This window comes from Osmerus eperlanus, chromosome 4, assembly GCF_963692335.1.
Source record: "Osmerus eperlanus chromosome 4, fOsmEpe2.1, whole genome shotgun sequence".
NCBI classification, from domain to species: domain Eukaryota; kingdom Metazoa; phylum Chordata; class Actinopteri; order Osmeriformes; family Osmeridae; genus Osmerus; species Osmerus eperlanus.
In genome coordinates, this window is record NC_085021.1 from 7,682,164 (window position 1) to 7,694,507 (window position 12,344).

Here is a 12,344-nt window from a genome sequence, read left to right on the forward strand (position 1 = left end):
AGAGAGAGAGAGAGAGAGAGGGGGGGGGGTTAGAGAGACAGAGGCGATCTGATGGGGGGCCCAAGTCCACCCATCTGGGACTGGGGAAAACAGACTTGACGAATGCAATGCGTGGGAGCAATAATGACAACCACTGTATTGTTGTTACCATTGTATAGGACCTGTGGAACATGACATCATCAATAATGATGTAAATGTGGATCCCAGCGTGTGTAGTCCATCAGGGAGGCTGAGAGAGCTGACCTTGTCCCCCCTCAGCGTGGGGGAGAAACAACTGATATAGACTGTGAATGAAAAAAGAGATACCTCTTGACCTTAAATGAATGAGGCTGAGAAAATGAGCTCATGATCCCTCAACCGGATGATAACATGAATACAGAAGGGTGAGAAAAATCTGAATGTGTAAAAAATAAAATAAAAAATATTGGTTTATTGTCTACATAGGTATGGGAGGTCCCCCATGGCCCCATACTCATATAAAAATGTAACACACATACAAGATAATAACTAACCCTAATATCTAAACTAACATCTAACCCTTTTAAAAAGCTGTTATCTCGTGGGTGGTACTGTTATAATAACCTTCAAAAGACTGTTGTTTTACAAAAAGATGAAAAAAGTATATAATAATAAAAGTTATTATTAAAAGTCATTCTGAAATGTACTCCACAAACCACCCTGCAAAGCCTTTAGCTTTAAGTTCGACTTTTACCAGTATCTTGTCTGAACAGGTTTGGGTTTTGCATAATTACAGTGTTTGGGTATTTGGCATTTAAATTGGCTTGGATCTACTTTGTGTGGGTGTGTGTTCATTGTGTGTTCTGAGAAAGAAGGCTTCTCATCTCAACCTGCTGGCTGTGTCAGTAGGAGGGGAGTGGAGAGGGGGAGTGTCCTGTGCAGGCCCAGGGCTGCTGGCAGCACCGGGGCATGCTAGCTGGACTATATATATAACTGTGCAACTCTCTTCACTCTGCCTTTCTCAGTAACTCCTTGGGAATCTGCTGCCTGCTCTCCTCCTCCAGTCACCACACGCTCAGCCTCAGTCTCCAGCCCCAGGAACACCCCGGATCTCCTGTCTTCCCAACTCACAGGACTAGCACAATGGCCCAGCAACAGATCAGGTAGGTCCCCTGTTTGTGGTCATTTCAGCAGGCATCGCTCTATCGGTCAAAGTAAGAAAATGTTCATCACTGTGTGGAAATCTATTGGATAATGACACTGAATTTATGTGAATTGAATTTCAATCAGAAAACAACTTTTGAGACACAAGTGGTTAATAAACACACGTGTGGCTACATTTGTCTGGGGGGTTCTATACAGTGAAGGCTCTTGCTAATTATTTTGGAATGTAGGGGCATGTCACTTAGGCTGCAGGCACAAAACATGCATTTATATCCATGCACACATAAACACTCACCTTCCAACACAGTGTCCAGTAGTCTATGTCTACATTTTAACGTAGACAGGATCAGTCTATAGCCAGATAACCTGTGTAGCTGGGACAGAGCTCTTTAGAGGCTGCCTTTCCAAAACACACATGACTGTTAGGAAACAGGAGTGTGGCTGTTGGAGCAACCCCTGCATGACCACATAGATGCCCTGGGTGAATGTAAGAAACAGAACACCTCCAACTCCAGCTTGAGCTCAATGGAATTAAGGATGATTTGGTTGGCAGCACTGCAAATGTCTGTGTGGACAAAAACATGACATTCAAATCTAGGTATACGTGCGGAAGATGCTAGAGCAGATTTGAAATGATCTATTCTAATATCATCTTTCAATAAAGAGATATTATGAGAGTTTAGTATGGAGAGATGATAGCTTTTGTCCCATTGGTGGGTGACCCAACTGGGTGACCCACATTGACCAATCAAAATATTTCTGATTTACATTTTCCCAGCATGCCTCTTTCCTTTGTCCAAAAATGTGAAAGCAAGGCAAAACATGGTATACTAGCCACTGAATTATGGTAATAGATGTAGTTATTTGCTTTATGGTTGTAAATAAAAGCCGGGATACAAATTGTTTTCACACACCATGACATGTAATTTCCTAATCTTGCTGTATGTACATAGCTGAGTTAATCAGATACCTATTTTCAGTGGGCGGAAGCTCATTGTAGAGGTCACGTGCAGAGTGCTGATCACTCCAACCAATTACCTTGGGGAAGGTCTGAGATAAGAGCCAATTACTGTCCTAGCAGGATGTCACCTGACATGGGTGAGTGAGTGCACAGAAACTGGGCTGTTGTGAGCTAAATCATAGGAGAAACTAGTTGCTACCGAATACGTGCAACTGGTGGATATGAACTCACGAGCTTGGAAACACTCACGGCTGGCGAATGAGTGCAATGTATGAGTTGGAGCACAGCTCCAGAACCCAATTCAGACTACTCTCCCCCCACTTTTCAAGTTTTACTTTCTAAAATACAGTGTCGGGACCAGTCTAAAAATAAACAGACCACAGGCTATTGCCGTAAAAACGTCATTATGCCGACTTTGTTTACACGAGACAGATACATTGGTTCTGGATGACGCAAGTGCAATTTAAGCATTTCTGGATGAGACATGCGCTATTTAAATCCGAATATAATGTCACCAAGACCGAGATAGAAGTGATGGTGATGGAATGAGCGAGTTCAATATTGTTCACTATTGTTGCGATTATACATTTTTATGATTCATTATTTAATTTTACCCGGAGGGGTTTTGGGTCTGTGAATGGGATAAGTTGGACATGGCTTGAGTAACGTGTATCCATTAAAAGCTGAGTTTATTACATTCTTGGTATTTTAAATATAGTTTTTATAAAATCTGAAAATATTTTTCTTGTCATTAAACCCATTGTCTTAAGAAATACTATTACATTTGAGTCACTGTGAGCAGTTTATCTCATAACTCAACTAAACCTTTGAACACAAATATACAATTTGGCATTCTACAGATAGAAAAACACAACCAAATAGTGATATTTATATATTTAGATATACTCTCTGATGTCTCTCAAAGGTAAAGCCCGATGAATGTCAATGACACTATCTACCGACATATTTAAACAAAGTCAAAAGGTAATTTTAGGAAGCCATGTACTTGGGTTCATGTTTTATATAATTTCATAGGTTTGAATGATTTTGTGTCATTATGACCCCAGGACAGTAGGAGGGTTAAGCAGCCAGATAACCTGTGTAGCTGGGACAGAGCTCTTTAGAGGCTGCCTTTCCAAAACACACATGACTGTTAGGAAACAGGAGTGTGGCTGTTGGAGCAACCCCTGCATGACCACATAGATGCCCTGGGTGAATGTAAGAAACAGAACACCTCCAACTCCAGCTTGAGCTCAATGGAATTAAGGATGATTTGGTTGGCAGCACTGCAAATGTCTGTGTGGACAAAAACATGACATTCAAATCTAGGTATACGTGCGGAAGATGCTAGAGCAGATTTGAAATGATCTATTCTAATATCATCTTTCAATAAAGAGATATTATGAGAGTTTAGTATGGAGAGATGATAGCTTTTGTCCCATTGGTGGGTGACCCAACTGGGTGACCCACATTGACCAATCAAAATATTTCTGATTTACATTTTCCCAGCATGCCTCTTTCCTTTGTCCAAAAATGTGAAAGCAAGGCAAAACATGGTATACTAGCCACTGAATTATGGTAATAGATGTAGTTATTTGCTTTATGGTTGTAAATAAAAGCCGGGATACAAATTGTTTTCACACACCATGACATGTAATTTCCTAATCTTGCTGTATGTACATAGCTGAGTTAATCAGATACCTATTTTCAGTGGGCGGAAGCTCATTGTAGAGGTCACGTGCAGAGTGCTGATCACTCCAACCAATTACCTTGGGGAAGGTCTGAGATAAGAGCCAATTACTGTCCTAGCAGGATGTCACCTGACATGGGTGAGTGAGTGCACAGAAACTGGGCTGTTGTGAGCTAAATCATAGGAGAAACTAGTTGCTACCGAATACGTGCAACTGGTGGATATGAACTCACGAGCTTGGAAACACTCACGGCTGGCGAATGAGTGCAATGTATGAGTTGGAGCACAGCTCCAGAACCCAATTCAGACTACTCTCCCCCCACTTTTCAAGTTTTACTTTCTAAAATACAGTGTCGGGACCAGTCTAAAAATAAACAGACCACAGGCTATTGCCGTAAAAACGTCATTATGCCGACTTTGTTTACACGAGACAGATACATTGGTTCTGGATGACGCAAGTGCAATTTAAGCATTTCTGGATGAGACATGCGCTATTTAAATCCGAATATAATGTCACCAAGACCGAGATAGAAGTGATGGTGATGGAATGAGCGAGTTCAATATTGTTCACTATTGTTGCGATTATACATTTTTATGATTCATTATTTAATTTTACCCGGAGGGGTTTTGGGTCTGTGAATGGGATAAGTTGGACATGGCTTGAGTAACGTGTATCCATTAAAAGCTTTTCTTGTCATTAAACCCATTGTCTTAAGAAATACTATTACATTTGAGTCACTGTGAGCAGTTTATCTCATAACTCAACTAAACCTTTGAACACAAATATACAATTTGGCATTCTACAGATAGAAAAACACAACCAAATAGTGATATTTATATATTTAGATATACTCTCTGATGTCTCTCAAAGGTAAAGCCCGATGAATGTCAATGACACTATCTACCGACATATTTAAACAAAGTCAAAAGGTAATTTTAGGAAGCCATGTACTTGGGTTCATGTTTTATATAATTTCATAGGTTTGAATGATTTTGTGTCATTATGACCCCAGGACAGTAGGAGGGTTAAGCAGCCAGATAACCTGTGTAGCTGGGACAGAGCTCTTTAGAGGCTGCCTTTCCAAAACACACATGACTGTTAGGAAACAGGAGTGTGGCTGTTGGAGCAACCCCTGCATGACCACATAGATGCCCTGGGTGAATGTAAGAAACAGAACACCTCCAACTCCAGCTTGAGCTCAATGGAATTAAGGATGATTTGGTTGGCAGCACTGCAAATGTCTGTGTGGACAAAAACATGACATTCAAATCTAGGTATACGTGCGGAAGATGCTAGAGCAGATTTGAAATGATCTATTCTAATATCATCTTTCAATAAAGAGATATTATGAGAGTTTAGTATGGAGAGATGATAGCTTTTGTCCCATTGGTGGGTGACCCAACTGGGTGACCCACATTGACCAATCAAAATATTTCTGATTTACATTTTCCCAGCATGCCTCTTTCCTTTGTCCAAAAATGTGAAAGCAAGGCAAAACATGGTATACTAGCCACTGAATTATGGTAATAGATGTAGTTATTTGCTTTATGGTTGTAAATAAAAGCCGGGATACAAATTGTTTTCACACACCATGACATGTAATTTCCTAATCTTGCTGTATGTACATAGCTGAGTTAATCAGATACCTATTTTCAGTGGGCGGAAGCTCATTGTAGAGGTCACGTGCAGAGTGCTGATCACTCCAACCAATTACCTTGGGGAAGGTCTGAGATAAGAGCCAATTACTGTCCTAGCAGGATGTCACCTGACATGGGTGAGTGAGTGCACAGAAACTGGGCTGTTGTGAGCTAAATCATAGGAGAAACTAGTTGCTACCGAATACGTGCAACTGGTGGATATGAACTCACGAGCTTGGAAACACTCACGGCTGGCGAATGAGTGCAATGTATGAGTTGGAGCACAGCTCCAGAACCCAATTCAGACTACTCTCCCCCCACTTTTCAAGTTTTACTTTCTAAAATACAGTGTCGGGACCAGTCTAAAAATAAACAGACCACAGGCTATTGCCGTAAAAACGTCATTATGCCGACTTTGTTTACACGAGACAGATACATTGGTTCTGGATGACGCAAGTGCAATTTAAGCATTTCTGGATGAGACATGCGCTATTTAAATCCGAATATAATGTCACCAAGACCGAGATAGAAGTGATGGTGATGGAATGAGCGAGTTCAATATTGTTCACTATTGTTGCGATTATACATTTTTATGATTCATTATTTAATTTTACCCGGAGGGGTTTTGGGTCTGTGAATGGGATAAGTTGGACATGGCTTGAGTAACGTGTATCCATTAAAAGCTGAGTTTATTACATTCTTGGTATTTTAAATATAGTTTTTATAAAATCTGAAAATATTTTTCTTGTCATTAAACCCATTGTCTTAAGAAATACTATTACATTTGAGTCACTGTGAGCAGTTTATCTCATAACTCAACTAAACCTTTGAACACAAATATACAATTTGGCATTCTACAGATAGAAAAACACAACCAAATAGTCATATTTATATATTTAGATATACTCTCTGATGTCTCTCAAAGGTAAAGCCCGATGAATGTCAATGACACTATCTACCGACATATTTAAACAAAGTCAAAAGGTAATTTTAGGAAGCCATGTACTTGGGTTCATGTTTTATATAATTTCATAGGTTTGAATGATTTTGTGTCATTATGACCCCAGGACAGTAGGAGGGTTAAGCAGCCAGATAACCTGTGTAGCTGGGACAGAGCTCTTTAGAGGCTGCCTTTCCAAAACACACATGACTGTTAGGAAACAGGAGTGTGGCTGTTGGAGCAACCCCTGCATGACCACATAGATGCCCTGGGTGAATGTAAGAAACAGAACACCTCCAACTCCAGCTTGAGCTCAATGGAATTAAGGATGATTTGGTTGGCAGCACTGCAAATGTCTGTGTGGACAAAAACATGACATTCAAATCTAGGTATACGTGCGGAAGATGCTAGAGCAGATTTGAAATGATCTATTCTAATATCATCTTTCAATACAGAGATATTATGAGAGTTTAGTATGGAGAGATGATAGCTTTTGTCCCATTGGTGGGTGACCCAACTGGGTGACCCACATTGACCAATCAAAATATTTCTGATTTACATTTTCCCAGCATGCCTCTTTCCTTTGTCCAAAAATGTGAAAGCAAGGCAAAACATGGTATACTAGCCACTGAATTATGGTAATAGATGTAGTTATTTGCTTTATGCTTGTAAATAACAGCCTGGATACAAATTGTTTTCACACACCATGACATGTAATTTCCAAATCTTGCTGTATGTATATAGCTGAGTTAATCAGATACCTATTTTCAGTGGGCGGAAGCTCATTGTAGAGGTCACGTGCAGAGTGCTGATCACTCCAATAAATAACCTCGGGGAAGGTCTGAGATAAGAGCCAATTAATGTCCTAGCAGGATGTCACCTGACGTGAGTGAGTGAGTGCACAGAAACTGGGCTGCTGTGAGTTAAATCATAGGAGAAACCAGTTGCTACCAAATACGTGCAACTGGTGGATATGAACTCACGAGCTTGGAAACACTCACGGCTGGCGAATGAGTGCAATGTATGAGTTGGAGCACAGCTCCAGAACCCAATTCAGACTACTCTCCCCCCACTCTTCAAGTTTTACTTTATCAATCCACGTCCATCGAGGATGCATCCGATGGTGACTTGGTCAGCGAGAACGCATCTGATTTTCCCAGAAGTCATTGTAAGAACACACGCATCTCAAATCGTTCTCCGTTCTCACAAGACAGCCACAGTGTCCAGAACAAGAGTCTAAAAATAAACAGATCACAATCTATTGCCGTAAAAACAACCCCTCCCTCATTATGCTGACTTTGTTTACAGCTTCTGGACAAATCGCTTCTGGACGACGCAAGCGCAGTTTAAGCTTTTCTGGATGGGACATGCGCAATTTAAACCCGAATATAATCGGAACAAGGCCGAGATAGAAGAGGTGATGGAATGAACGAGTTCACTATTGTTGCTTTTATAAATGTTCATTATTATGATTCATTATTTAATTTGACCTGGAGGGGTTTTGGGTCTGTGAATGGGATAAGTTGGACATGGCTTGAGTAACGTGTATCCATTAGAAGCTGAGTTTATTACATTCTTGGTATGTTAAATATATAGTTTTTACAAAATATGAAAATATTTTTCTTGTCATTAAACCCTCTTATTGTCTTAAGAAATACTATTACCTTTGGGTCACTGTGACTTGGGGCCAGTTTATCTCATAACTCAACTAAACCTTTGAACACAAATATACAATTTGGCATTCTACAGATATATGTGTAGAAAAACACAACCAAGTAGTCCTATTTAGATATGTAGATATACTCTCTAGTGTCCTTCAAAGGTAAAGCCAGACGAATGTCAATGACACTATCTACCGACGGTGACCCACCTGGGTGACCCACCTGTTATTGAACATATGCAACAAGATAACTGTTCTGTCCTGTTTTGGAAAAGGTTTAGTGGTGTGACTCCAGGTGTTGCTGATTGGTCAGCCCCACGCTTGTGACCCCCGATATAACTGTGACAGTTATATAAGTCCATGTGAACGTGTCCACACATCTACACCGCAAACCTCCGTTTTAATATTCTATTCAGATAGTGCTAATCAGGAGATAACATTATTAGAGGTCTGTTTTGTGAATTGTGTAATAAATATATATATTTATTATTAATAATTTTGTTGTGTCTTGTGTTTAGTTCATACGAGACAGGCATCTTTAGTAATTCATTAAAAGTCAGAATATAATGAAGCTTACTAGATACTTAATATACAGTATACTAGACAGATACATACTTACATACATGGAGAGGTTAGAGTTACGGTCAGAATACAGTTGGTCAAAGATTAGGGGGGAGGGTTGTAAAGTTGATCAGAGATTCATGGTTGTGTCTTTGTTTTGAGGTCATGTCCCCAGCCCTGCTGCTTTCACAGCACACAGGCTGGGTGCCCCCCGTGTGCGTTCAGTTGTTGTCAGTAACCGTGGCAACCATGCTCTACATAACCCTGGATCTGAGGGCACATGGCCACTCTGGCGATAAGGCCCAGAGGGGAATACTGGGAAAATTAGTGGATCAGATAACGCATGGCCTCTCCTCTCAGGTGGGTCAGAAACATGTGAGCCACAGCCCAGCATCAGCACTCATGGCTCGGTGCATTGTCCAACACACATGCCCTGAGAGGCCCTATCTGTGTAACACGCAACCCACACACTTACCTGATCCCATTCATACTGACACAAACTTGCACTATTTGACTGTCTGTCTGTGCGTGTGAGCGTGGGTGTGTCCAGAACCTCTCGGTCAGAGCACGTTGAAGGGGTGCATGTGATTTTTTTAGGGCAGTGGGAGGCAGGAGATCCTTCGTGTTTGCCATGGCAGATAAGAGATCCAGAAGGGATCAGTGTGGATTAAGTCCCTCCATAAAAAGAGCAATGGGCGCTTCTGGGTCCACGGAGACCTCTTTATCCTCCAGAGAACTGCACAGGAGAGCAAAGTCCTCCACCATCCCTGAGAAGAACAGACGTCCAAGCCAAGGGAAGAGAAGACAAGGGTGTTTGGAAGTCGGAGCAGAGTGTCAGTGAATGGTGTGTCTGTGTGTGGAGACAGCATGTTGGGTGTGTTCACCTGTGGGCTGCTGGGTGTGTTGATGGGGGCCATGGGAGTGGTGTGTGACTGCATGCTGGAGAATTACACCCTGCTCATCGAGAAACATGGATGCGATCAGTGTATGGCGGTCAACACCACTATCTGCAGCGGCTTCTGTCACTCCCAGGTAAGAGTTTGTCCACGCTGTACACATGCAATCGATGCACCAAGGTTTAAAGTATACGCCAGTTTTATTCTAATTCCGAAAAATACTTGAACTATTGGAATTTCTATACTAGTAAATTAGCAAGAGATTTAAAAGGGGTCCTTTGGGATACATTAAACTAACTATTTTGACTTGATTTGAAATGAAAAATACCTCAGTCCTACCACCCACATACATGCAAACAAGTACAGACAAAAGAAAAAGAAAGGTTAGAACACTGATTTGTAATTAGCTTCAAGACCTAATGAACTCTTGTATATTGTTTATCTTTTTTATATCACTGAAGCGCTTGTCTCTATTCCAGGATACCAACGTTAAGGGGCGGGTGGGTAAGAGCTACCTGATCCAGCAGGGTTGCATGCCCCACACTCTGGCCTATCGGGCAGCCCATGTGCCAGGCTGCCAACAGAACATCAGCTCCCTGCTCTACTACCCCGAGTCCCGAAGCTGCCATTGTGCCCGCTGCGATGGACACACACACCACTGTGTCCACAGGCGCCAGGCCCACCCTATCCCCAGCTCCTGCCCCTTCAGGCAGCCCGCGAGGAGGAACAGAACGCGTGCAGGCAAGAGGAGCCGTCCCTCCAAGAACTGAGGGCAGATTTTGGAAGCATTCTACCTCTTACTTACTGCAAGGATACATGGCTTGGGTTTACCCATACTGAGCTAAGCTGTACTGTGTTGTAAACCTTTTGCTGGTAAAATAGGTATTTGGGTTGTAGTATTGTATATTTATGAAACAGTCTGTGTTGAGCCTTTATTTGTACGTTTTGAAGTGTTCAGTTCTGATAAATTGGAGCTTGATACACTGGCATGTTTTTCATTACAATAATAATAATAACAGGCATTTGACCTGAACAGTGAAGCTTTAGATGCATTACAGTCCGAAGTAGGTCGTATTGGTGAACCTACAGGGCTAGTGTATAAATGCCATTTTGTAATACCTTGATTTTAAGACTGTTTAACTGTTATCTGTTTTAATTTATATCAAGCTCTTTGGTAAAGAAACTTTTATGATATAGGTAACTCTTACATGCTTTAATGCATTCACATTGGCAATATTGTTTTGTCATGTTGTGGTCAGCTAACAAGCATTTATTCAATATCAGTTGTGTTGAAAATATCAGTTCATTAAAATAAAGATTATTCTGCTGCACATTAAGTTTAGTTAAATTAATTGAGGATTAATCCTATTAATTAATAGGATTATTTAAATGAGTACATGATGACCTTTATTAATGCAGATGCATGAATATAGGACTGTGACCTTCCACAGGGCTGTTGCATGCAGATGGTAAAAGACCATCTGGGTACTTTGCCCTTGTGTCATGTCCCCGCCCCTGCAAACTTAGTTACAATACCATACACAAGATAATAAATTACTAGATCAATTGTAATGAATACATAACACTCAAAATGTTTAGGTTCAGGAAAAGAATGGAGACAAGTGAATCCCAACTGAACTGCAGGTATAAGTGTGTCCTTACGTAAGCAAAATATCTAAATTCAGCAATGAACTTGTGATCTACTATTACACTATTTGTGTTTGAGCATGATCAACACTTACAAAATGTCTATGCTCACCACCCTCTGGCTTTTCATTAGCCTCGTCCTTCCCCCGGTGCCGTCTGAGGTGAAGACACTAACCACCAGTGTTCCTCAGAAGATTTTTCCCTACCAGAGTAAGCTTTGTAAGTTAGAAGGCCAGGTACAGGTGTTCCAGACCCCTGAGCCTGGCAAAGTCCTGAGCCTGTCTTCCAACACGGTATGTCAATCATAACAATAGTCATAACTATATATATATATATATATATAGCAATAGTGGGGCAATGTTTTATTCCTGTGTTTCTGCTATTAGATTTCTGTGTATTTTTGTGATTTTTTGTCACAGGGACAGTTCATTGAAGACTCTGATTCCGGAAATCCTGAGGTGCGTCTAAGGGCCTGCAGCCCCTATGATTCCTATACTGACTGTCTCCTGGGGAGAGATCCTCGCTATGCCTGGGACACAAGAACCTGGAGCTGCACTCCTGTGCCCCCTGGTCTCCAGCATGTAAGCTTCTGGACATTCAGGGTCATCAGACTCTGGACTTGATGTCCAGGGGTTCAATTTCTCAATCAGTTTATCTTTCTGCCAATGGGAAATCAAATGACTATCAAATTTAAGTAACATGGTTTTGTTACCCTCAAATGTCATCGATATGCCACCCTTTTCCATTTCAGGAACATGATTCAAAGTCCACAGTGGTGATACCCCTTTGTGTCCTGTAAGGTAAATCTTTCAATAAATGAATTCACATTGGGCCTCATTCGCCAATATCTTCCTAAGTTATTTCTTACATTTGTTCTTAAGAAAGTTCCCTAAGAAAAGTTTAAGTGTGATTCATGAAGTGTTCCTATACAGCAGAATTGTTCGCAGGTGTGGTCTTAGAATGATGAATCCCAATATGTCGTAAGTTGAAAGCTCGTGCCCCATTGCTCCTATTTAGCATAGGTAAACGCCCGGTTAATTCCCATAAAAGGGTATGAGATGGCAGGGCCGTGTGCAGGAGCACCGGCAGGAATTTGGGGCCCCATAAAAAAAAAAAAAAAAAAAAGTTTATAATTTATATTCGTATTTTTTTGGGCCCCTGAATTGTCCTAACTTTCCCCCCTATACGGCGCCCCTGGCCGTGTGCACACTCAGAGAAATGTCGAAAAC

The 12,344-nt window shown here is 41.2% G+C and overlaps 1 protein-coding gene across 1 annotated transcript; it reads left to right on the forward strand.

Moving 5' to 3' along the window:
* Positions 1-815: 815 nt before the first annotated feature.
* LOC134018511 (thyrotropin subunit beta-like) lies at positions 816-10,865 on the forward strand. Its single transcript, XM_062458488.1, has 3 exons — positions 816-1,121; positions 7,660-9,604; positions 9,948-10,865. Exons 2-3 carry the CDS (start codon positions 9,440-9,442, stop codon positions 10,236-10,238), a joined length of 456 nt encoding a protein of 151 aa, XP_062314472.1. The 5' UTR covers positions 816-1,121; positions 7,660-9,439; the 3' UTR covers positions 10,239-10,865.
* Positions 10,866-12,344: the final 1,479 nt, after the last annotated feature.